This window comes from Chelonoidis abingdonii, chromosome 5, assembly GCF_003597395.2.
Source record: "Chelonoidis abingdonii isolate Lonesome George chromosome 5, CheloAbing_2.0, whole genome shotgun sequence".
Taxonomy (NCBI): domain Eukaryota; kingdom Metazoa; phylum Chordata; order Testudines; family Testudinidae; genus Chelonoidis; species Chelonoidis abingdonii.
Window position 1 is genome coordinate 13,722,132 of NC_133773.1, and position 27,801 is coordinate 13,749,932.

At 41.2% G+C, this 27,801-nt stretch overlaps 1 protein-coding gene across 7 annotated transcripts in view; it reads right to left on the reverse strand.

Moving 5' to 3' along the window:
• The window catches only part of SLC4A4 (solute carrier family 4 member 4), a 242,866-nt gene that overhangs the window by 168,350 nt on the left and 46,715 nt on the right, over positions 1-27,801 (reverse strand). For all 7 annotated transcript variants that reach the window (XM_032768082.2, XM_032768077.2, XM_032768080.2 and 4 more), the window contains one exon: positions 22,973-23,152. In XM_032768082.2, the coding sequence (XP_032623973.1) occupies positions 22,973-23,152 (180 nt within the window). The remainder of the gene's footprint in view (positions 1-22,972; positions 23,153-27,801) is intronic.

Genomic DNA, 27,801 nt, shown 5'->3' on the forward strand with positions numbered 1-27,801 from the left:
TGGAGGTTTTTCCCCTTCCTCTGCAGTGTGGGGCATGGGTCACTTGCTTGTGGATTCTCTGCAGCTTGAGGTCTTCAAACCACAATTTGAAGACTTCAATAACTCGGACATAGGTTAGGGGTTTGTTATAGAAGTGAATGAGTATGGTTCTGTGGCCTGCTTTGTGCAGGAGGTCAGACTAGATGATCATATTGGTCCCTTCTGACCTATGAGTCTATTGACCTCTGCATAAAGCAGCTTTTTGACATATACATTTGTGACTCTCTCTGAACATTGCTTTTCCATTATTATTATTTACCTACCACTTGATTGTGCAATCAAAATTATCTGCAGCATCTCTTCTATCATTTTATTGCATGCAAACAGATATCTTCCCTCCCCCCCCCCCAAAAAAAGACATATTTTGCAGAAATTCTCCTACATATATCTCCTCCTTGCAACTCTGATAAAATGTGTCCTGATCCCACGCATTAGAGCTGCTGCTGCCCAGTGACCTGCCATCTGTGCATCAGTATTCAGAAGCTGCAAACCAGACTAGAGGAGGTTAATAGGTCATGGAGGTAATTCTCTTCATCTCCTAGGATAGGAGGAGACACCCTCTGCACAGTGCTATGCTCCCACAGCATACATCTCACCTGCTCCCACTCACCTCCTGCTGCATTGCCCGTGGATCTAAGAAGCTACAATCAATCTAGCAGCTTACCTGCCCCTCCAATGAGAGGAGAGAGGTGTAGAGAAAACGGCTGAAAAAACACAACTCAACGGATGAATAAGTAGACTTTGGTATGCTAAACAAAAAGATACTAGCTTCAGAAACAACCCTGTAAAAGCCCTCTAGCAGAGCCAGGCCCGCCTGTGTGAAGAGGTGTCTGTCTGATCCAGAAGGAATCAGAGTTTAGTCAAGTCTTCCTATACAGTGAGAAGAAAAAGTATGTCACTCTTGAAGCTACAAAGACTATCTTCCGCAGCATTTCAACAACTAGACAACAACACAGCCCTTGTCTACATCAGAGAAATTTGCACAAGTATAAATTGCAGCAATAAACTCCACTCTGCAACAATATACTGCATCTACATTAGGGCTCCGCAAGAGTGTAAACTCAGTGCAATTTTCTCTGCTGCAGACAGGACCACACTCACTACAGCGCTGATGCTAATGTATGCTGGCAACCCCATGCACGTGCCTGGAATCCTATTGACTCAAACTGGGGTCTGCCCACACACGTCATTACAAGATCAGGGTCTTAATACTATTCCATAGAAAAGCCACTCAGGCCACCAATTAATTCAACACCTGCCAGCTGAGAGTTCTGCATCGAAGTACGCACGCAAACCTGGATCTCTCAGCTGCTGCTCAGGCTCAGTGTTGTTGGCAGGATTACTTGGCATTTTAACCACACCATAAATTACTGCAAGTGTCCCTAACACTTCGTTTTACATCTATCATCATCACTCCTTGCATCAGATCACAATGATTAGGCCTCTCTTGAGGAACGTTGTTATGTACAGCAAATAATTTCTGCAGAGATGATATGATCTGAATGAGACAGAGGTCTTTGGAATCATGTGTTTTCATTCTGACATCTCTTTTTGCCACTACAAGCCCCTCCAGCATCAAAGCATGAAGGTAAGGCCTAGCGCATCTTTTTGTGTGTAGTGGTTTTGCCTCAGGCGTCCTCTCCAACATCCTGCATTCATTCAAGCTCTAGTAACGCTTCTCCAGCAACCACCTAGAACAGCAACCTCATATCACAGGTCAGTCCGTTCCTCTGAACAACCTCTTGTAGAGCACTCTTTTTACAAGGGCATTCCATGAACATTACACCTAATGTCCCTAGTTTGCCAAGAAAGCATTCACGGAGTTCATTCTGGGCTACCACATAGCTCAGAGACTATAGGCCATGTGTGGCCTAACTCTGGCTTGTGAGCCACACATGGCTTTCACAGTTATTGTGGTTCGCAGACACACACCCCTTGCCTCCCCCCATTCTCTACCTACCAGACTGCAGGGACTCAGAGTTTCTGCACTGCGGCAGTGTAATGGGACTAGGGCCTTTTGCCCTTCAGGGAGGGGGGTCTGAGGGCTTTAACCCCATGGAGGCCATCAGGGCAGAAGCCCCACGCTCCAATGGGCACCACCCTGCGGAGCAGGTTGTGCGTGTCTTGTGGCTCTCGAACTTCTGAAGATTATTGTGTGCGGCTCAGAGCGGCAGTAAGTTTGGTCGCTCCTGCTATAGACAGTTTTGTGGATAGTTACGGTGAAAGGCAACTTCCTGTTATTAGCCCAAGGCTGATACCATTCATCTTATCTGCCTAAAATCTCAATGCAGGATTTCAGCCCAGGGTACAATTTTTCCCTCACACTCTGAAAGTACATGGGATAAGACCTTTGGATATTCAAACACTGCAGTGAGTTTTCCTTCTGGGAATTTTGGTTTTGGGTTGGTTTGTTTTTGTTTTGTTTTGTTTTGTTTTTGGGGGGGCGGGAGACTTAGCTATCTAAAACAGTTTGTTAACTCCAAAATTTGTTAAATTTATTGGTTTTAGAAGGAAGTGGTGCCTTTGACTAGTTTTGCCAAACTATTTTAGCAAACTATTTGTTTATTAGCAGCATTCTTCCTATACTTAATAAAGTCTGTATGGACCCAAAATGTGCTTTATCATAGACCTGCATAGATCCAAGTCAGATGGACAATGACGGAGGAACATCGTGCAGGGAACTATATTGCACAGACAAAGATACTCTGGGGAAGAAAAGCATCTACCTTTGCACAGCTTGCAAGCTTCACCAAGATTCCAGTGTCTGAGCAATTGCTTAATCAAACACACAAAACTAAGGAAATTCCCAGCAAATAATCTTGTGAAGATGACCATAAAATGAAGCAAATATAAAAAAAAAATTGCCCGGTGCTTTAGAGTGTATTTTTTTCTTCTTTAAAGCTGGAATATTTTTGAAAGTTTTTTTTTAAAAAAAAAATATTAGTATTAGGTCTGCTCAACATTAACTTCCTGTAGTGACCTTTTTGTCTGAGATAATAAACAGATACCTCCATGACTTCAAAGAGCTATTTCTTATACAGTCAACTCCCTAGAAACCATTAAGAGTGCCTGTGATGGCTATTTCTATTCAAGTGGTGATTACAACTCATCAACAGCCCTCTGTCCCTCTAAAATCCATTTTATACAAACACACCCACAAGACTTGTGTAATTCCATACTAAAAGCAGCCTCAGACACACTTCCATTTCCTGGTTTATCAATAAAATAAAGGCTGGCTGACTGTCGCTCACTCGGAGCAAAGCTACTCAATCTGGAAAAATATGAGTCCAAAAACTCTCTACAAAAAATAGGTTTTATACAAAATGTCAGTGGACTGCTGTAAGAGCTACAAAGATTCTACTTATAACACAAAATTAGTTCCTACAGCACATGGGTAAGTTTAGCTTACATGCTTCCAAAATCTTGCTTGCATGCATACACAGAGGAGCACAGAAACATTTGATGGCTTTTTCCCACACTTTTCAACAGATTTGGAGAGAGTTTAATCCAAAAAGGAGTAGCTCTTTAGTACCAGCTATCACCTACCTAATCCAGCCCTTCTCAGCTATGAAAAGTATCTTTGGCTTAGAACTGAAACATTTCTAAATGAGAATTAAGAAAACAGCACATTCCTTAGACTTTTCTGTCCCTCAGCAGTTTCACGTGAATGCACAGAACAGAATTAGGCAAAGAATTAAGGTGGCTTAGGTAATTATAGCTGCACATGCTATCAGTCCGAGACAGAGGATTAACAGAGTGAATTTTCAGTTAAAGGAGGTCTTCCCATGTGTTGTGAAAAAAAAACTAGCCTCATTTTTTCCTGAGCATAACCTTTGTTTTAAAAGGTACATTGCTCAGTGGAACTATACACACTATAAAACTTCATTTAGAAACTATTTCTATTCAATTATATTCTGTACTTAGAAAAGAGGAGGAGATAGGCACCTTAGAAATACACAGGATAGATGGCTACATCACCTTGTGGCTTTGAATCAAGGATAGAGCCTATAAGATTTAATTACTTTCCCCTGCATCTGGCATGATATATCGTGCTGCTTCTAATCGTGGGAAGTTTCTATTAAAAATGGCATGGTAAAGAAAAGGGCAGCTATAAAGATCATTAATAAACAAGGCTGGCTAACAAAAGGTGACAATTAAATGAAGATTACGTTACTGTTTGCACCTAAACGAAACAAAGCTCTCTAAGCGTAGGTTTACACTGCAATTAGAAACCCACCACCGGCCCGTTCCAGCCAACTTTGGCTTGCAGGGCTTAGTCTAAGGGGTTGTCTAACTGCAGTACAGTTCAGATTCAAGCTGCAATCTGAGCTCAGGACCCTCCCACTTCGCAAACTCCTAGAGCCCATGTTCCAGCCAAGTCGGCTGGCACGGGCCAGCCACGGGTTTTTAACTACAGCGTAGGCAGTCCCTCAGAGAGCTGATTCATCTCTTCCAATTTCCCCTCATTTTGTAGGCCACATGCACCAGGTGCAATGTTGTCACCTCTCCTTATTTTATCACAAGTCTTGCAACATTTGGTGTTTTTCTTAAAGCCCCATCTCCCGGAAATCCGTGATTAGGAGAATACCTCAGTCTTCACTTAAAATTAAAGAATTCCTTGTTGTTGTACAGGAAACCTTAAACATATGACTCGTGTAAGGATACAATCTTGTCATGGAGGTCACAGAAGTCATGGTTTCCCTGACTTTCAGAGACCTTCGTGACATTTTCTGCTTCAGCTTCAACCCCGTACCCCGGGATAGCAGAGCCAAAACTGTCAGCCGCCAGGGGTAGGGGTGAGGGGGTGGCAGAGCTTCCAGCAACCATCAGGGGCCCCAGAGCTGTTAGTTCCTCTCACCTCCTTATTTTTAGTAAAAGGTCAGACAGGTCACAGACTTCCATGAATGTTTATTGCTCGTGACCAGTCTATGACTTACTAAAAAAAACTTGAAAAGCTTAACCTTATTCATGCATGATCTACAGCAGTGGCTCTCAACCTTTCCAGATTACTGTAGCCCTTTCAGACAGTCACAGCACACTTACTGAAAAATTGCTGACTTTCTCATTTTTACCACATAATTATAAACACATTTCAGTGTATAGTATAGAGAGCAGTATAAACAAGCCCTTGTCTTTATGAAATTTTAGTTTGTACTGACTTTGCTAGTGCTTTTTACGTAGCCTGCTGTAAAACTACGCTAATATCTAGATGGGCTGATGTACCCCCGGGAGACCTCTGCATACCCCCAGGGGTACCTGTACCCCTGGTTGAGAACCACTGACTTAAAGGCACCAAAACCAGAAGAAAAGTAAAAAAAATTTACCCCTTCTTTATCTCATGATTTTTTAATTAATCTCATGATTTTTTGAGGTAATAACTCATTTTTGAGCAACCAGGGCTGGTAATATTGCAGCTGCAAGTGCATAATAAATCGCACTGTCTCCAATGACCTTACTACACTGGTGATTGTGAATCTTTTTGAAAGGGAAAAGATCAGAGGGAAGCAAAAAAAAAAAAATGGATCTAAGCAGTTGACACTGTGCCTTTAAAGGTTCTGAGTTCATAAATTATCCTTATCAAAACCAGATTGTCTTTTCTACTGAAAATAAAGCAACCATATTCCTTCCTTCGTCTACTTTGGCTTCTGTGCACTTCCACACAGAAAGCTTTACAAACGGAACCCAGACCAGCACAACTTGTTCTTGCGAGCGTACAGGTGACGAAGCTCCCTTGCAAAGTATTCATAGCATTCCAGTTCTATTCATCTAGCATTACATCATGACAGCAAAGCCACAATGTTCCCTCTCTTTTTTCCAATCCCCAAATCAAAAATATCTTTTTAGCACTACATACACTACCTTGACTACTTAATTCACCTGGGAATACTGAAGCCCTATAAATAGCAAAGGTATTATGAGACAGACACTCACATTATCAATTCCTCATAAGCACGAAAGCTTACTGAGGAACCAATGAGCACTGACACAGTTAAAAAGGCGAACACATACACTGGGGGATAGCACATTAAGCTGCAACACAATCCTCTGGCATAATGAAATAAAGTTTGAGGATAGGATTTCAGTTTGAACTGTGAATTTCTTGGCTCTTTTGAGGAAAAAGCTCAAAGCAATGTTAAGGCAGTTTGGTTTTGTGACTTAATATTTATCTAGTTTCCAAGGAAATTTCTGTTCTGATAGAGTGAGTATGCTAGAAAATATAACACAAGGCTACTGTTGGAGAGAAAAAAAAAAAAAACGTACTGATACTGTGGAGACAAAATTAGCTCTGGAGGCAAGCTGGGAATTTTCAGCTGACGAAAGAATTCAACACACACAAATTAGTAACCATAGCTGCTTGCCACTTGCCCTCATCGCCACAAGAATTTGCAATGCTCAGGCCAAAGGGAAGTACAATAGATGCTACAAGGAACTGAAAGTTGAAGGGACAAAAGTATTCGGCTCCCGTGTGCCATGCAGCATTCAGCTGGCAGCAGGAAGTCTGTACTGCTTCTGTTTTCTTTCCCAAAGCAGAGGCCTGCCCAGTGTCGGATGTGAAGCTCTATCTATAAAGAATGACACATAGCGAGGATAATGTGGGAAATGAAACTAGGTTAGAATGAGATTTATTTTCTCTCACACAGGATCCTTCACATAACTGAAGACTTCCAACACCAGGCGTTCATAACTTGCCAAAGGATCACCTGGTGATAGCGTAACCCACGGCTGCTTGGCGTGGTGCTCTGTCCCCCTCTAGTGGCACCTAGACCATCTAGAGATTGATGAGTCTGCTACAGCTTTTAGCTGAGAGTGTTACAGCTTTTAGTTAACGCAGTAGAGGTTCATACACTAAGATCTGGAGATCCCAGGTTCAGTCCCACTGGCGAACATTGGCCTGCTAAAACCAGGGTTGTCAGTTCAATCCTTGAGGGGGGCCATTTAGGAAATCTGGGACAAAAATCTGTCTGGAGATTGGTCCTGCTTTGAGCAGGGGGTTGGACTAGATGACCTCCTGAGGTCCCTTCCAACCCTGATAGTCTATGATTACAACAGGATAACAGGGAGACAGAAGGAGCCCCTTTTGTGATTATAACACGGTGAGTACTGGTTTAATAACTAATATATGCTGGCATCCCCCTCTTCTTAAAGACAATTTAAGATGACTGACCTAAGGACTTCATTTCAGGGTGAGCTGAGGGATTCATAATGAGCCTGTTCATTCTGGACAGGAAAATGGCTAATCCTCCAAAACTGAAATCCAGAAATATTAGCTATTTTCCTGAGTGACCACCACCACAGTCAAGAAAGATCACTTCAGGTAGGGGTGTGGGTACACACACAGCCCCACAGTCCAACAAGGCAGCACAATCTTCTAGACATTGTGTAACACAGGGGTCGGCAACCTTTCAGAAGCAGTGTGCCAAGTCTTCATTTATTCACTAATTTAAGCTTTCATGCGCCAGTAATACATTAACCTTTTTAGAAGGTCTCTTTCTATAAGTCTATAATATATAACTAAACTATCATTGTATATAAAGTAAATAAGGTTTTTAAAATGTTTAAGAAACTTCACTTAAAATTAAATTAAAATGCAGAGCCCCCCAGACCAGTGGCCAGGACCCAGGCAGCGTGAGTGCCCCTGAAATGCAGCTCACGTTCCGCCTTTGGCACCCGTGCCATAGGTTGCCTACCCCTGGTGTAACATATATACCCAAAATCTGGAATTTGGGGAATAGAGGGGTGGAAATCATGCCTCGCTTCCACCAACATACACCATATTAGCTCACTTTCCAGCTGCTCAAATCAAGCAGGGAATGGCTAGAGGCCATGAACCCTAAGTTTATAAACCCAAATATTAAAATGCACTGAAATAATTACTTTAGAAAATCCATTAGTGTGAGAAGAGGAAAGCATAATGGGGGGAAGAGTGACTGGGCAGTGAACACTCTTGGCACTGATGAAAAGCTGCACTGTTCTCTTACCCGGAAATACTGAACAAAAAGCAGCTGCCTACTCCTCTAGTCCAGTTTCCTCAATGTAACTGGATCGCCGACTGGCATCCATTGTTCTAGTCTCAAGGAACAGTGCTCATTAGCATATACCCTTAAACATGCAAAAGTTTCCCGTTACAAAAAAACCTAAAATAAAAACAACCACCCCCCTTTGAGCTTGCAATAATCTGTGCTTAAAATACTGGCATGTATAAAAAAATTAAAAATCAGTGATGATTTTATTTAGCAAGATGTAAGCATGAACAAGGTATAATGTGAGTGCAGATGCTTAAATACAGTATGCAGTAAGAAGCCATCCACCACTGACCTGGATCATGTCTATAAATACAGGTTTACACAGCTGTGAGTGAGAGAAACCGTGTTCTTGCCAGGAGAAAAAAAGAAAGACTTTCCCAGGAAGGCACTTCATAGTCCACTTTGTAACTGGCATGGCCTCATCCAGTCACAGGGCGTGAAGGGAGCTGAGACTTTTGCACGTGGCAGGACAGGGCCAAAGGAAGGTATGGAATACTGGCCTGAGACACACTCTTTCAGGAGGACAGAGGTTTGGGGTAGCAAGTTAAAAGATTTGTTTTCCTTTTGTTTTATTGAAACTTGGTTTTCTCCCCCCAAAATACCTACCTTTTTATTACTTTCAAACTCCTCTCTCAGTCTGCTCATCCTACTCCCTCACTTTTTCTTCTGGTTCTCTCCTTTAAGCCATCTCTTTACACATACATAAAGGTTAGGCTCTTGAAACAACAGTGCCAAAGAAAGGCTCAGTGTTGTAGCTGTGTGAGTCCCAGGGTATGAGAGACACAAGACGGGTGAGGTATTACCTTTTATTGGACCAACTTCTGCTGGTGAGAGAGATGAGCTTTCAAGCTTCCACTGAGACCTCAAGAAGAACTATGTGTAAGCTCAAGAGCTCGTCTCTCTCTCCAACAGAAGTTGGTCCAGTAAAAGAGATTGCCTCACTTGCCTCGTTTCTCAAACGAAAGCTCAAGCTTCTCAGCCCCTCAGTTTGAATAGGGCAAGAGAATATCCTGACCTTCCTGTTTTCCATAGGTCTTAAATGATTCTTTGGCATGGAGTTATGACATCTACCATGGAGAAAGCAGTGGGTGAAGATATACCTCTCTCATAGAACTGGAAAAGACCCTGAAAGGTCATAGAATTGCAGATCATAGGATATCAAAGTTGGAAGGTCATCTGGTCCAACTCCCTGCTTAAAGCAGGACCAATCCCCAGATTTTTACCCCAGTTCCCTAAATGGCCCCCTCAAGGATTAAACTCACAACCCTGGGTTTAGCAGGCCAATGCTCAAACCACTGAGCTATCCCTCCCCCCCTTATGAAAATTGTGGCATAACTGCAGGGTGGGGTCCTGCCTTAGACATATCAATCAAACTCTGAAGAGAACAAATCTACTGTGTAGGGTAACATATCCAGAGCCAAAAAGCAGGAAGTCTGATTCTGCCTAGTGAGATTTGCAGTAAATAAAATTAAAGCATTCTCATTCCATTACATATCTACTTCATATTACTACATCATATGATACACGATGGCTTTATACATGTCACGTGATGTCCATGTGATACATCTGTATTTACCATGCACCTCTGACCACTTCACCAGCACTTTACCCCTTAGCCTGCCTCTCTCTAAGCAGCTTTAGACAACCTCTCTATTTTAGAGAAAGATGCACCTATGCAGTTGAAGAGGTTCTCCTTTTACTTTAGAGCAACTCTTTGAAATAAATATTAAATTTCATTGCAGTGTTGACGTCCATGTGTGCTCAAGGAGATTCTCTGAGCTTCTTTTTTCCTTTTTTAGTGAGAAACAATCTACACAAGTTCAGGCGAGTGAGCAGGTATTTATATACACGGCGTAGGATCTACAAACAGAGCTTCCTCACGATATTCAATAGGTGCCCTGGGGGTGAAATATAGCCTGCCAAGGCTTCCTGTGTGGGCCACCAGCTCACTTTAAAAAAAAAAGTTTATAATTAAGTTCCCGAACAGTGATTCAGTGACTATTGTTTGCCTAGGATTTCCTTAGTAAGTAACTCACCGGATCCCATGATAGTATCGACTACAATAGAGCTAGGATGCCACCCATTTTTTATTAGTGATGGAAACGGGCTCCAGAGGCAATCCCAGCAATTACAGGCCAGTTAGCCTAATTTTAGTACCCGGCAAACTGGTTGAAACTAGAGTAAAGAACAGAATTATCAGATACATAGATGAACACAATTTGTTGGGGAAGAGTCAACATGATTTTTGTAAAGGTAAATGCCTCACCAGTCTATTACAATTCTTTGAGAGGGTCAACAAGCATGTGGACAACGGTGATCCAGTGAATATAGCATACTTAGATTTTCAGAAAGTCTTTGACAAGGTCCCTCACCAAAGGCCCTTAAGCAAAGTAAGCTGCCATGGGATAAGAGGGAAGATCCTCTCCTGGATTAGTATCTGGTTGAAAGATAGAAAACAAGGGGTAGGAATAAATAGTCAGTTTTCAGAATGGAGAGAGATAAATAGTGGTGTTCCTAGGGATCTGTACTGAAACCTCAGTTGTTCAACATATTTATAAATGATCTGGGAAAAGGGGTAAACAGTGAGGTGGCAAAGGGTGCAGATGATACAAAACTACTCAAAATAGTTAAATCCAAAGCAGATTGTAAAGAATTGCAAAGGGATCTACAAAACTTAGGTGACTGGGCAACAAAATGGCAGATGAAATTAAATGTTGATACATGCAAAGTAATGCACATTGGAAAACATAAAACATATACAAAATAATGGAGTCTAAATTAGCTGTCACCACTCAAGAAAGATCTTGGGAGTCATTCTGGACAGTTCTCTGAAACCATGAGCTCAATATACAGAGGCAGTCAAAAAGCTAACAGACTGTTGGGAACCATTAGGAAATGGACAGCTAATAAGACAGTAAATATCATAATGCCACTATATAAATCCATGGTTCGCCTGTACCTTGAATACTACATACAGTTCTGGTTGCCACATCTCAAAAAAGATATCAGAAATGGAAAAGGTGCAGAGAAGGGCAACAAAAATGATCAAGGGTATAGAACAACTTTCGTATGAGGAGTAATTAAAAAGGCTGGGATTGTTCAGCTTCGAAAAAAGCCAAGTAAGTTGTGTGGAGAAAGTGAATAAGGAAGTGTTTTTTACTCCTTCACATACCACAAGAACAGAGGTCACCCAATGAAATTAATAGGCAGCAGGTGTAAAACAAACAAAAGGAGACAACGCACAGTCAACCCTGTAGAACTCATTGCCAGTGGATGTTGGAGGGTAGGTCCATCAATAGCTATTAGACAAGGTGGTCAAGGTTACAACCCTATGTTCTGGGTATTCTTAAGCCTCTGATTGCCAGATGCTGGAACTGAACACCACAGAGGATGGATCACTTGATGACTGGCTTATTCTGTTCACTCCCTTTGAAACATCTGGCATTAGACACTGACGCAAGACAGGATACTGGGCTTGATGGACCATTTGGTCTAACCCAGCATGGCCATTCCTAGGTTCTTCGACCTTAATACATTTCTCTATTTTTTGTTGTGACAAAAGTTCCTCCTCTACCTTGGTGGGTCCTGTGCTTATTGGCAGATTTGCTCACCTCAGTGATCTTTCCCACAGTCTGGGTCAACTCCTCCTGTGTCTGATCAGGAGTTGGGAGGTTTGGGGGAAACCAGGGCCCACCCTCTACTCCGGGTTCCAGCCCAGGGCCCTGTGGATTGCAGCTGTCTATAGTGCTCCTCTAATAGCTGCATGACAGCTACAACTCCTGGGCTACTTCCCCATGGCCTCCTCCAACACCTTCTTTATCCTCACCACAGGACCTTTCTCCTGTGTCTGATAATGCTTGTACTTCTTAGTCCTCCAGCAGCACACCCTCTCACTTTCAGCTCCTTGCGCCTCTTGCTCCCAGCTCCTCACACGCACTTCCTCTCCTCTGGCTCCTCTCGGCCTGACTGGAGTGAGCTCCTTTAAACTCAGGTGCCCTGATTAGCCTGCCTTGATTGGCTCCAGGTGTTCTAATCAGCCTGTCTGCCTTATTGGTTCTAGCAGGTTCCTGATTACTGTAGTGCAGCCCCTGCTCTGGTCACTCAGGGAACAGAAAACTACTCATCCAGTGACCAGTACATTTGCCCTCTACCAGACTCCTGTACACCACTGGCCTGGGTCTGTCACATTATACTTTACATTTATTTTGAGCCAGACTTGCATACTTCAGTCCTTCGTTTAAGGTATGTATTTACTAAGTGAAATATTTCACAGCCTACTTAAGGTCAGGAGACTGTTTACAAAAAGCAAGGCTGAGCAAATGGAACCAAAAATGAGATGCCCAACAGAAACTAAAACATAAAATGAACAGACTCATGCTGGAACCTTTGCTGGGAGTCTCAGAAATAAAAGACGCAAGTTAGCTTAAGCCTCGACTCAAAGCACTAAAGTACGTGCTTAACTTTAAATGTGAGCTTAAGATTCTTAGACTTCAGTGGGACTTCAGCATATGCTGGAGTGCTTTGCAGAATCAGGGTCACAGAGACTAAACCAGTATTTCAGGTGATCTCTTCCAGATCAGGGGGCAAAGTACATTGACAAAAGAGTGTGAGTACAAGGGAGTATATAGAGGTACATACATATGTACAAATGTTAATACATAATCTAGGGCTGTCAATCTAGTATGATTTTTAAATAATACCTGTTACACAAATTAAAAAATAAATTCCCCCCAACTTTCAAATGATTTAGATATCTAGAGAGCACCAGTCTCTACATTTCCAGAGGACTTGGAAAAGGTAAATATAGTACTTATCTGAACAGGGGAAAAAGGACAACCCAGGGAATTATAAACTAGTCAAGTTTAATTGTAGTACCCAGAAAGATAATTGAGCAAACAATTTGTTAGTAACCAAAAAAAAAAAAAAAAAAATACTAAGTAACAGTCAACATGGATTGCCAAGAACAAATCATGTCAAAAAACCTAATAGCCTTCTTTGACAGAGTAACAAGCCTTGCAGATGTAGGGGGAAGCAGTAGGTGTGAAATACCTCAACTTTAGTAAGGCTTTTGATATGGTCTCTCACGACCTTCTCAAACTAGAAAAGCAGAGGCTAGACGAACCTACTTTAAGGTGGGTGGCACAACTGGTTGTAAAGCGGTTGGATTCGGAAAGTTGTCACCAATGCTTCACAATCAAGCTGGAAGGGCATATCAAGTGGGGTCCCACAGGGATCTGCCCTGGGTCCAGTTCTAGTCTATTTCTTCACAAATGATTTATAAAAAGTTTCCAGATGATACCACACTTGGAGGGGCTACAAGCACTTTGGAGGGCAGATTCACAATGATCTTGACAAGCTGGAGAAACGGTCTGAAATAGATGGGATGAAATTCAAAAAAAGGGCATATGCAAAATACTACACTTAGGAAGGAATAATCAGCTGCACAAATACAAAATGGGGAATGACTGGGGGTTATGGTGGATCACAAACTAAATATGAAGTCAACAATGTAATACTGTTGCAAAAAAAAGTGAACTTCATTCTGGGATGTATTAGCAGGAGTATTATAAGCAATTGTTCCACTCTACTCAGCACTGGTAAGGCCTCACCTGGAGTACTGCACCTAATGTGGGGCACCACACTGTGCGACAAACTGGAGACAGTCCAGAGGAGAGCAACAAAAATGATTAAAGGTCCAGAAAACATGACCTCTTAGGAAAGATTGAAAATACTGGGTTTGGTTAGTCTGGAGAAGAAAAGACCCGAGGGGAAAATATAAAAACAAGTGCGTATAAGGTTGTTTTAAAGGGGAGTGTGATACATTGGTTTCCTTAACCACCAAGGACAGGACAAGTAGTAATGGGCTTAAATTACAGCAAGGGAGTTTAAGCTTAGACATTATGACAAACTTCCTAACTGTAAAGGTAATTAAGCACTGGATCAGATTTCTTAGGGAGGTTGTGCAATCTCCATCACTGGAGATTTTTAAGAACAGGTTAAACAAACACTTGTCAGGGATGGTCCAGATAATACTTAGCCGGCCAGAAGTACAGGGGACTGGACTAGCTGACCTCCTGAGATCCCTTCCAGTCCTCCATTTCTTTAGTGTCTATAATTATTTAGAGACAGACACAAGGTGGAAAAAACGTGTCTTTTAAAACCTTGAAAGTATCAAACAATTTATTTGTTAAACAAAAGCAAAGCACATGGTCAAGACGACCAAGGATGATAATGATACGTTCTCACAGCATAACCACCCAGTTCCAGAAGCAGGAGCCAGAGCTCCCATGTCAAAGCAGCAAGCAATGAGAGTTAAATACCAAAGGATCACATTAGCCAGGATCAAAGAGCAAACTATTTTATTTGGATTAAAAAGGACACAGCCCTTCACTTTAACAAATCAGCATGGTGGAGTCATGCTATAAGATTACTTACCATAAAAATCTTTTCGCTCTCCAGAGTTATTGATAAACCAAGTGCAGATTAGCCAGCTTTCAAAAGTGGTGCTAAGAGATGTTCCAGGATCACTATTCCATGTATTTATCACTCTCCTCCCATGTGAAATGTTTATGTTTTACTGAGCATCGTCTAGAGGCAGGTGTAACTGGCTAGCATCAACATCCACACCAAAACTTATAGTAGGGTTCATGAAAGCAAGATTCTCTGGAGTTCTAGTTTACTACCATAATCAGATTATATAGAATTTATTTTAGAGGGAAAGCTGCATTTTGAATCAGAAATGTTAAAAGCTGCACATTAACCCAGCCCTTGAATGACCCTTTGCTATCATTACCGAAGGTAACAATGGCTACACAGATAGAATGCTGATCCAAATATTACCAGAAGCTGAACTGGGTTCATGTACCTTTTTCCAAAAACGGAAACAACCCATATGTACAGTGTTCAGATTTAAGCCACTCATCTGTCCATCCAGATCTAAACAACAACTTCATTTTGAAAGCTGCACTCTATCTAAACACACCACAAACTTCACAGCACAAACCTCATATGGCACTTTTCTGAAATGGCATGTTTATTTTATGTTTGCTCTCTTGACAAAATGCTCCATCTAACCCACATCAGAAGGGTCTAGAGTTTTGTTTTTCTTTTAATAAAACAAGAAAGAGAAGCATGCCAATAAGGCAATGTATCTCATTTCATATGCTCCTTTATCTGTCACTAGGTCTTCTGGAAACCCCTCCCATTATCAGAGCCATATCTGTACCCGCTTTGATTCAGTCAATAGCTGAGGCTAGATTTACAAGTAAATTGGGATCAGAGTACCTTCCATCAACTGGTAAAGAACATTTCCACTTCTAAGCTTAGCCCTCATGCAACTGTACACAGAATATCATCTTAAGTGGGACTAATGTTTTCCAAAGCATGTTTATATCGATGCTGGAAGATGACCATCATAACTGCTAAACTGAATGATGAATTTGATCACAATTAGTTATCGCTCGACATAGATGATTTTCCAAAAACGAGATCTTGTAATCGCTGGCCAAAATTGCGCTCTATATTTTTGGACACGCTGTCAAATCAGATCTACCGGCTTTGAGAATGAGAGTTTCAAGAGAAAGCTGTAAGGGACCATTGTTTGGCCTGTTGCATGCAAATGAGGGTGGGGAGGAGGGTGGGAAAAATGCAACAAATGATGTGTGTGCAACAGACTAAGGTGCCACAAGTTAACAACTATGTTGCATGTGATAGTCACAAACTAGGTGTGTCAAATTGTCCTCACTTCACTGATAGGCATGCAGTAATGTTAAGCACATTTGTAACAGGAATTTCACGTAATGAAAGAAAGTTGGAGCGCTGTGGTGTACTTTTACATATTCAGCAATTGTTAAACCTATCTCCTTTTGGTTCTTTGCTGAGGCCTTCTTTTGTATGGAATTCTGGCAAGCCACTGAGTGCGTTTGTTTCTCTTCATACTCTAAAGAGAGTTCTTGGACATTTTTAAGGGTTAACAAGAGAAGCACAGGTGCTACTGTCCATGGGATGTCATGAGAAAAACGGGGGCAAGATTCTTATAATTTTTCATAAACTGCCAATCTAATTTGGTAGGGTTAAAAAAACTTGATTCCCAGGGAGCATTCATAACCAAACTGACAGTCAAGTTTATTCATGTTTGCTTGGTGATCACACATCTACATGTAGAGATGTGCTCATATAGATGTGAGTGCCCAATTTCCGACCTCTGAAAAGTCTACTGCTGAGATTTCATTACCTCATTTAATAGAGGTGTAATATCAGAACAAGTGCTAACAGGAGTAGGATGATAGGTGTGCAATCACACAGATTTGTAAGTGGCTTCCAATAAAATATAATGCTTCATATTGGATATTTACAGTGGAACAAGATTCACCCCAACTCTTGAATATAGCTCACTGTTCTATTTAAAAGTTCACGGTGTGGCAAAAACGCTGGGGGTGAACCTATTTACATATCACAAAAACTACTTCTAAATTGATCTGACAGAAGCAAAGGCTGCAGCTTAACAAGGGACTTAGTCACATTCCAGGAGTAGCCCCGACGACTTTAGGGGGACGAGTCAAACAGTTAAGTCAGGCACCAAGTACGGTGCTGAGTCAGGGCCAGTTCTTGCACTTCATTATCTTCTGCAATGGGAGTGATAGGGCACCAGCAAATGATCAGCATTAACCACTAGCAAAGCATGGGTCAGAACGCATCACACTACAGTTTTAGAAAAATTGGCCGATTTGCAGTCAAAATTAAACTGTGTTAAAATTTCATGAACCCTCTCTTGCCCCCCTCAATTTAAAAACACAAACTTGGGGTCAAAAAGAGCTTTGAAGCCTTACAGGCCAGAACCTGAGTGCCCTGCACGAGTGCCAACATTTTCATGCTGCCTTTGGTTTTAACACAAAGGCAGTGGGAAAAGCATATAACGTGACAACAAGACTTAAGGTTCAGTGACCTTAGGGTTGAAACCAATATACTCAGCTCATGCCCACACAAGAAACAAAAAGATCCCTGAAAATCCTCTCTTGGTCCCTAAGCAGGAAATGCATAAAAAAATTATATATCAAGTCCTACATCCGGGAAGGAAAAAAACAAAAAAAAACAAAAAAAAACGCACAGGTACATAATGGGAGGAGGACATGTAACCAGCCAGCTGAATCATATCATTAAAAGCAAATTTATTTACATCTTGTTTCATGAACACTGTTCCAAAATTACATTTTCATGTAACCATGCTGTGGTTTTCATAAGCAAGGTGTAAAATTGCCATGTGGAGGCATTAAGGAGAGATGGTCCATGAAAATCTGTTTCAGGGAGGAAAAAAGTTTGAGAACATTGATGCAACAACAATGCATTTGCCTGTCACTTTCCCTGTGCATACAATGAACTCGGGCTCTGATTCCCATGTGTCCTGTGCTTTGTATAGCCATTTGTAATAGCATGAAGTGGCTATAAAATCTTACCAGATCAAAACAGTAGGGAGTCAATGATAACCACACAAAGTGCAGAGCAATGCAGAACCAGGCTCAAACTGTTTATACAAAAAACCAGGCCATGCTCCCTTCATTACTTTCTTGGTACTGGCAGATATAGGATATTTACAGCCAGCAATATGCATCAAAATGGGAGAATTTATATGAGGGTTTTTTATCTTGATTTCTCATTCTTTAGGCATGGTAAGACCACAGAAATAAACATCTTGCTTTAAAATCATCCTGAAGAACACAGAGGTTCCAGTTTTACTCTACATATTTATCTGCATAACATTCTACACTTATTCTGTATTGCAGTAATGCTCTTCTGAGATCAGAGTTTCATTATCCCATGCGCTATCTTCAATAGCTTGCAATAATACTAACCTCCATCCTTCTATACTATGAGATATCAAAACTTTCTACCATGTTTCGCAAAGTGCTGAATATTTCAGGATTTCTCTCCCCTCTGCATGTGGTAGTCCCAAGTGACCTTTGCGTAAGAAAGTGTCTTCAAATTGGGTCTATGAAATTCACATCCATCAGTCCAGATGGATAGTTTTACTGTTTTCAAATAATGTCAACTAGAGGGACAAACCAACCACAGATAAGAATTTTCATCACTGAGAAAATCTTTTAAAAACTTTCTATTCTACTTTTTGCCAAAGCTGTCAGTCGCTAAAGTCAATCTCTTCATCTATAGTTTACATATTGCATTTAGAGCATTTCTACTCAGAAAGTCTATGATGTCAGAGCCTCAAAATAAAGAGACACATATGGTCATCACAGTTTGGCTTGTGACTTTTACATGTAGCTTATTCATACTCCCTATTCCCAGGGCACTCAGCCAGAGAAAGAATTTCAGTGGCCTTTTCCATTTCAAATAAATATCAAGGTGACCCAACTGAAACCACAGAACAATCAGATTGTGGCTCCACTAAAAAGAAAGGAGGAAAGCATAAGCAGAAATGCACCTCCTCCCAGGAAAGTCTTCAAACACTTTGAGTGGAGAAGTGGGAGGTGATCTGGATCAGTACTCCACCCAAGCAATTCCTCCCTTATCTTGTTCTTTGCAACATTCTACTCTCAGCTGCATGCACAGACAATCAGCCTTAATTACTTCAGAGGGCAGAATTTGGCTTGAGATTTCTATGCAACCAGAAAGATGATTGTCAAGCTTGCTCCAGGCAACAAAGCCATCAGCTTCTCTACCACCACCCATTCAGGATTCCTTCCTTCTCTCCATTAAATGGGTCAGCCTGGACTGATGGATCTGAAGAGCCTAAAATTTCTGCCCAACATTACTTCTGCTCTTATCATCAGGGGGTTGCCACGTTGTCTATTTCCACAAAAACAACAAGGAGTCTGGTGCCAACTTGAAGACTAATAGATTTATTTGGGCATAAGCTTTCGCAGGTAAAAGGTGAGGTTTTTTACCCACGAAAGCTTATGCCCAAATAAATCTGTTAGTCTTTAAGGTGCCACCTGACTCCTTGTTGTTTCTGCTCTTAGTGTTACAACATTACTTACCTTCCCACCCTGCAGTTTTGCATTTCCCAATTGTGATCTCAATGTTCTACCCTTTTCCCTTTGATGGCTATGTGCTTCAGTAGCACTTCAATTTAGAAATCTAAATTCAGAGTTTCTCAGTTGTTTTAGCATAAAGCTGTTTCTTCATTCTAATTATCACGTGCGTGTTTGAGGGAAGACGGAAGAGGAAGTTGAAAGCTGGTTTAACACAACTGTTACATTTTCCCCAAAAAATGTTAAAATGCGTATATCAGGGACTGGATAGCTCAGAAAGACTTAACTTATGTTCTTATGTTAATACGTAGCATCTCTTGCTCTGAGGTCATACATATCAACGAGGTTCAGGCCAACGGGTTGCGAAAGTCATTTTTAGAAATTAGCTGTTCTTGGGCTAGTTTTGGGCAGCTAGAAAGCCACACCACAACTAGTACCCTCACCAACATTCTGCACAGACAAGCTAAGGATGCAATCATAAGCACAGAGACTGATTTGCCTTTGCATCTCTAAAAGTAGTCTCTGCAGAGCTGGGGCACATTGATGAGATTGTGTTGGGGAAAATTTACCCTAGTCAGTTCCATTCTGTACCAGTTCTGTGGAAAGAGGGCCTCTTTCTCCAGAGATACCAGGTTGGCTCCTTTCATGAGCACTAAATCACTTAGAATATATACAAAAATCCTTTGTACGCAATCCTCCTGTGGCTGGAAGAACTGAAGACTGTACATTTCTGTTGCACACAAATTTTGAGTTGTTCGCAGAAACTGGACACAGATAAAAAGGTTCCTAGATACAGTTCCCAAATCCAGCTGTGCAATGCTACCCGTTCTAAATTAACAAGGCGCCCTTAGAAGAAGAGGTCTACATTTATAGACCTGTTCAATCTCTTCCCTGTCTCCACTGACATATTTTGTCTGGGCTCATCAGCATGGTACACCAACCCGACCTGGTGATTCAATGCAGACTCCAACTGATAAGATTTCAGATTTGCCAAGGGAGGTTATGGAATCACCTTTAGTGGGGATATTTAAAGCTGAATTTGATACCTGCCCATCAGGAACAGGAAATTATTTAAAAAGAGACACTATTAGGTCTGCGGGAGACTGGACTAGATGACCTCTCAAGGTCGCTTCCAGACATGATTCTATGAAATATTTCCATTAATTATTGGAAATGATTTTAACAAATAGTGATTAAAACTCAAGCAGTACTGTGCTTGTGCCTGGAAACCTGAACATGAAACAGATTACAAACAAACTACCTACGTAAGTTGCACTGACAATTTCATTTTATTGGCTAAACTAGAGAAATGCAAGCAGTAAAAACAGATCAAAAAAAAAAACAATTTCTATTACAAGTAGATGAGGTTACGAATTTTTTGGAATTTCTTTAATTTTAAAATGTGATTTTAAATGTTTCCACTGAAAATCTTCTTACAACAAGATTCACTTATCCTTCAGTTCAATCTCCAGTGCACCACATCTCAAACATTACCCAATCAAATTATACATGAGCATTGACCACTGTGCTTCTGAAAAACGTTTGTTTTATTCTCTCATTACACGTACACCCAGACCATCATCTTCTCTATGAATCCAGTATTTGCTACACTACATTCACCAGGTCTGAGTCACTCAACCTCTTCCAAATTGTGTGAATACAATACATTTTTAGTATTATTACAGTGAAGGATAACAGTTGATTAGAGTCCACCTCAATCCAAATCAGTGTTATGCAAGTGCCATCCGTATTGCTGCCCCAATGCCCCTTAATCCCGTGAACTGCCTCACCCCCCATTATTCTATTCTTGGGCCTCTTTAAGAGAGAGAGACTATTATGGTCAACTGTGTCAAATTGCATGGTGGATTTGTAACTTCATTTTCATCTTGGTACAAAAGGCATTTCTTTCCTCTTCTGATGACATTTCACTTCATACAAGCGTCAAGCAAGCCAGTCCACAGCCTGATTCTCTTCTATACTACGGCACCCCTTTGTATGGTCTGGCAGTGTAAAGGTGGGTTACTGTAAATGAAAATCAGACCTAGTACACTAATTCTCACCTCTGCATTCTGGCAATTTTTAGAGATAATTCCTGTTCCACTGTCTTATTTCCAACACTCCTCTCAGAGGAAACGTTGATGCTCTATACTTCTCAGTTTCTTTCTTCTCAGACTCCAACCTACCCACCTGTAGTGCCCCTTTGTTCCAGTGATCCATATCAAAACTCTCCACTCTGTCCTACTCTTACTGTGTGATTGAGATCCAATATCTACTTCAGCCTCTTACAACACCTGCTCTCTGACAAGTGTCTTTTTTTAAAAAAATGAAAGACTTCATGTCAGCTTTATCTTAACTTACCTCTATAAAAATACTATTCAAAATCCCTAAGCTCTTTAATTCTAATACTCAGTCATCTACTGCAACTGATCCTTATCTAAAGGCCAGAACTTAAAAGTTGAATGCTTCTTAACATGAAGTGTGTTGGGGGCGGGGGGGAGAGATATTACTTTGCGAACCTTTCACAGAATGGAATACCGTGGGCATGAAAATCTGATTGTGGAGGATTCCTATCGCTAGGGTTCATTTCAGCTGCCTCTTCCCGCTACTGCGGAGAGCAGCTGGTCTGCTCCGAAAATTGGTGCCATAGTCGAATGTGTTAATGAAATAGCAGGTAAAGGAGAACCAGATACTTAGATGGTCAAAAGGCCTCTGACAAAGTCTTGCACAAGAGACTACTAAAGTAGTCATAGTCTGAGAGTCAAAGTAATCATGGCTCAGGAATAGTCAGAGACAGAAAACAAAGTAGAAATAAATGGCCAGTTTTTAAAATCGTAGAAGGTGTCAATGGCAGAATAGTAGCCAAAAGGTTTTTGTGCTAGGACTGGTGGGGTTCAATTTATTTAGGAATGCTCCGGAGACTGGAGAGGTTGGGAAGGCAGGGTGAAGAAAGCAGGCAGATATAGTGCAGACTATCACCTTATATTCTTCCCATATCATCAAACTTCTACAGTGTGACACCATTTTTAATAGTTTATCACAGTCTCTCTCTTCCTGTTCTCTAATACCCCAGCCTCTTATTTAAGCAACCACTTTACAGAAAAATGAACCTACAGCCAGTTGGGCAGACGGGTACAGGGCCTGGGAATCAGGCTTCACAGACTGTCCCCTAGAAAGGCACTCGAGAGAAGGTACTTCATTAGACAATTCAGGTGTCTCATCTCTAACACTCCCAGCCCCAGCTGAATATCCCAAATCAGATGCCCAATCTATCAGTATACAACTGAGTCATACAACTAACATTACATTTTCATTCCAACTTTTGTTTATTAAAAAAACCTCTTATTCTTAAGACAATTCAATAAATAGTTGGAGTGAAGCAGCTGATAAACAGCAGCTAATTACTAAGGCAGGCAGGCACGCACCATGGTATAGAATTCTGCAATTCCGAGTCAAAACATTTCTTACGGCCTCTGACAGGGGACTCGGTTCTTCTGTTATCCCACTGCTAGCTCTGTTTCTAGCTGACCCTCCTGGGCAAGTGACTATCCTTGTATCCTGGGAGGCTGTGGATATGCTGCGTGCAGGAAGAGGGGTGGCAATGGATCAGTCAGAATGGGTAATTAGATTTCAAATTGCTTGCTGTCTCCTCACACACCACATCAGTTTGGTTTTGACAATTTGCACTGACAACGTCTAACCCAACAATGACATCTGACGGTGAACAAAGATGAAGTGCTCACCTGGGGTGCCTGGGTGGTGTGTCTTCCAAACAATTCCCTGGCAACTGATAAAATGTATGCTGACCCCGCAACACCATGCTGGTGATGTTGTTTCAGGGATCCAGTTTCCTTCTAAATGCTCAGCACAAGAGCACTGCACATTAATAGAGGATCACAAGGAATGCCAGAAAGTGACGGTACTCACTGAGTGGTTTAAGGATGCCGCTGCTCGTCTCATCGGCATTTTCTACATCTGATTTGTCGGAGTAGTACTCAGAGATTTTCTCTCTTTCCTTCTTCTCCTTTAGCCCAGGTCTTCTTCTATGGCGTCTCCTTCTCCTATAGCTCTTAGGCACATGAACCCCGATGTAGACAGTGTGATGGCCTATGGAACAATAGGAGCATTAATTTTCATCACATGCAATTTGCAGAAATACCAAGAAGTCTAGTTTATATCACATTTCATTGTATGAGTATTCCTAAACAGGGGCACAACTTGCTGCTTTACTCAAACATTAATTAGCAGCTTTTGAATCCCCTTTTGGTTTGTTTGTTATTTCTTTTATGGTCAAGTAGTTTAAAAAAATATCACAACTGACACTACATGCAAGTGTAGACCCGTTGCTGGCTATTCAATATTTGTGGCTATTTTTCTTTTTAAAAAAATCACAATATTTCTGCAGTCTCACTCTTCAAGAACTCTCCCCATGAACCTGCTTGTTCTGTTTTTAAACACACACACTTTTTGGGCCCGACACTCATCTGGTCAATCAACTGAGGATGATTGACACCTGCTGAATATCTGGACCAGTGTCCAATATGCCAAGTAATAGCCCAAATCTGGAGGTGGGAAAAAAGTGCTAAGATATATGTGTATTACTGCATCAGAGCAGCAGTGCTATGGTTGAGGAAGAGGCTTCTCTTTTAAGCTCCTGCCTGTTAAGTATCCGATACTTTCCAAAACTTTAAAAAACAAATTACAGTTTGGCCTCAGATTACTTATGCTTGTTCTCAAATACAAAGATGTTTACTCTCCACGCTTTTTTTTTTTTTTTTTTAAGCAATGGGATAAAATTCTTCTTGTCTATTTTTTGAGTTGGATAAAAAGTTCTTGATTCTTTATTTTCCAAGTCCCTTGCCCCTCCACCACCAGCCTAGAATGAAGAGATTCTTTACACTTTAGGAAATTAATCAGACATTTCTTATGTACTCTAACTCAACCATCTTATTTTTAAAAACTTCAGACACACCCGCCATCGATTCAGTCCCTGATAAAGACAAGTGCCTTTGATATGTTTGAATAACTGTGGTTTATCCACTCATTTTACAATGTACCATTGCAGAGCTTCACATAAACACACTTGTTTGACCATTGACTGAAGTATGTTTATCTGAAGAAGTGATCCTATTCACATGTGAGAACAGGTGTATTTATCTGAAAGCTTGATCAGCTCTTTCTCCTTAAGCTCAGAAATTTGTAGTTATTGTTTCCCATAGCCATCATCTATCTCAGTTGCCTTGCATGTATTTATTCATTTAAATCTTGGCAGTTAACCAACATACACAGCAAGAAAAAAATACTGATTATATAGAAGTGGGAAGAGGTGCAATTGCTGTGGGAACCCAAACTTTGAAAATCCAACTTGTGTGCATTTTGCCCAGAATCCTCACCCCAGCAACCTAAGTAATTCAGCTGGGATCTCCATTGGGGAAAAGAGAAATTCTTCAAGGAAAATTAAACTACAGCGAACTAAGGACACTTTACTTCTGAATTGAGAACATCCACACAATGGGTTGATGGACTTTAACTAATGCATGCTAACTTCACACCTCTAGTTAATTTGCCCTTTATTTTCCTGAGTGTCCCTGTGTAGACATGGCCTAACACTGCTTCAGCATTAGTGTGGACAAAGACTCCAAAACTTTAGGCCTCTCAGCACAACAAGCTTTTACTAAGTTTGCAACCAAGCTGTAACATGAATAGATCCATCTACACTTCACAGACACACACAATATGGGTCTCATGCGTCTCCTTCTGTTGTGAATGAGGTTTTGATCTCATTCATGAGCAGGACTGACATGACTGTTAAGCTGTGAAAGCATTTTAAAAAATGGTGATTCTGCTAACCCTAATTCTAACTCAAAAGGTCACAAAAAGTTCCTAGAAGAAAATTTAAAAAAAGCAACATCTGCCCCTCACCATCAGCAGCCACCATCTACTCTCTTTGCACTTAAAACCAGTGACCCATTTTTCTCAAAATCACACACAAGATCACCACTGGACAGGAAATCCAGCTTCAAAAACTTCCTGTGTTATCCTCTCCAAGAAAAAGATTTCGACTGAGGGTGGGGTGCTCCCGCAGTGGTGTTAGAACAATGTTTAGAGTGAGGGTGCTGAAAGCCATTGAAGAAAATTGTAAACCCTGTACATGATGGGAACCACTTTGAGCCAGGAATGCTGCCCCTACTTCCATCACCCTGTGCTCTTGAGGAAATCTTTATCTGGACTGACACAGGTGTCGAAGAAAAGCCCTACTGACTGCTGGGTAATACCTAGGCCAGAAGGAGAACTAAAGCAGCCATTTTCATTCTTCCTATCCTTCTTTAAGCTGCAGCATGCTAACATGCCGTACAGACATCTTGTGAAATTTATCAGGCATAACCATTTGCACTGAATGGTTCTCATGGGAAAGCTAAATTATCCCAGCAAGTAGGAAATGTCTCAAACCTAGTGCATTGAGAATGTGTGTCAATTGCTTCCTGCCGGGCACTCTGGGAGGAGAGCCTAGAAGTTTATCTCAGAACTCACAACAATGTAAACAAATGCCAACCACTTCCTTCAAGTGCATTCAACAGGAAAATCTCTTACTTAGCCACCTCCCTTTGGGGAGGGGGAGAGGAACATTAAACATTTCTCTCCCTTGCAGAATGGAGAACTGCAGCTAAGTAATGCAGATGCTTGCCTACACATACACAACTTAGTTTCACGTTACTAAAATCTGCACTGTGCACATGTGATCAAAAGGATTAAAGAGATTCTCTAGTTCTGCTGGCAGCATATTAAAGTATTAACTCTACGGCTTACTATGATGTGTTTCTATTATCAAGCTGACCACAGAATTAAAGTGACTCAAAGAAGGAGGTTGCTTTAAAACAGCCGTGGGAAGCACCTCACCCTCTTATATCTGGCTTTTGCATCTGGTCAGGGCAATAAGATTTCCTTGTCAAGAGTCACTAACTGCCCTTTCTGTTGTGGATACTGTCCCCACCCTACACCTGCTGTTTCTTTTGATATTAGATTCCCACACATCAATGGAGGTTATCCACTGTGCCCTTGCTGACGTTTCCAAATGCTCAGTTAGCTTTTATATGGTGCCTCAACACATCAGGGTTAAGTTGTATCTTCAAGTACATGAGTGTGACCTCTACAGAAGCCATGAAAAACTGTGTGTTCATCTTGGAGACAGAACTTGGTCCTTATTGTAGTGCTATAATTCTCTGGACTCTTCACCCTTTGGTGCAGCTGATGAGCCATGATATTCATCAGGGAGCCACCCCTCAGTCATTTGCTCCTACATATGGAAGGCAGCGTGTCCAGTGGATAGGGAAATGGAGTGGGAGTCCAGAGACCTGGATTCCATGTGCTCTGTCACTGGCTTGCCGTTTGACCTTAGCTAAGTCACTTCACTTCTGTGTGCCTTTGTTTCCCCTCTCATCCTCAGTCTCAGCTACTGAGATTGCACGCAACACAACAGGACCTCTAGATGCCACACCAGGACAAGTTAATTTATTAATGTGTTCCTGGTTAGGTTAATTATTGGGCAGCACTATTAAAACTCAGTGGCTCGATCTGGACACTCTGTAATTTCTTTACTTCAGTCTAATGAATTTTGCTAACACTTTTGCAAAGATAGAATAGAATTCCTCTCTTACTGCTCTTTCTGCATGATTCTCCATGAAGTTCTTCTCACTACATCATCTACAGCAGATTAGCACACACTAGCAGCCAGAATGATAATGTGATAAACGTGAAGGTCACTGCAAACATTGCAGCAGGAAGCTTCATTGTAAGCCCCCACTTTCAATGGTTTATTATAATTTTCCACCAACAAATTACTTGGGAGCCAAACTATCATGTTGGATGGCAGTCTGAGGGTGAAGGTTTTTTGTTTGCTTTTTTTTGTTACCAAAGGAAGAAAATGGGCTCTCTATTTTTTTTAATGTCTTAAGAAGCTTGTTCAGCTGCTTTTTTGCACTCTTAATACCCCAGTATGGATTTAAACATTCTAATGTGGTGCATACCTAGCCCTCAGTGAGTAAAAAGCACTTTGCTAATCTTGAAAAGACCTGGTTAAGACTGTTTGCAGATACCTAAGTATCCATGCATTTAAATCAGTATGCGACACAGTGTAATATGTATGAGGAGCATGCCATTTTCACTTCGTTGCAAGATTATTCTTCTCTGGACCTGCCCTCACACCCAGTGCATCAATCTGTTCCTTGCAACGCCTCCTGAAATTCCATTAACCACTTTCAAGATGGTATCAGAAAGGCCTATGCAGGTCTACGAGCTTTTTGCAAGTCTCATGTGCTTTCAGTTTGAAATTTCAAATGCAAAAGAGATGACGGATCCCAGGCTCTACAGCAAACTAGAGAGCGTATGAAGTTTGAAGCAGCAGATGTAGAGGTTCAGCAGAAAAGCTGACAGATTTGTCAGGCTTGTAGATACAGTAATACAACAGGACACCAGTGATCATCGATACCACTATCTATACCTATATGAAAAAATAAAACTAAACACACACACCACCACCACCACCACCAATGGTAAAAGAATGTTCTGGTTGCAAAGTCAAGCACTCAAAAGTTAGGGAATGCCACAATTAAGATAATTTTCCATGGGAAATTTCAACACTTCAGAAATAAATAAAATCAAGGCAAAAAAAATACATTTTTGGCAGATAAACATGTCATTAAGGTGCCTCATTTGAGTTGTAGTTTGAGTGCCCTGTGCCCCCGCTCTCCTCTATGGGC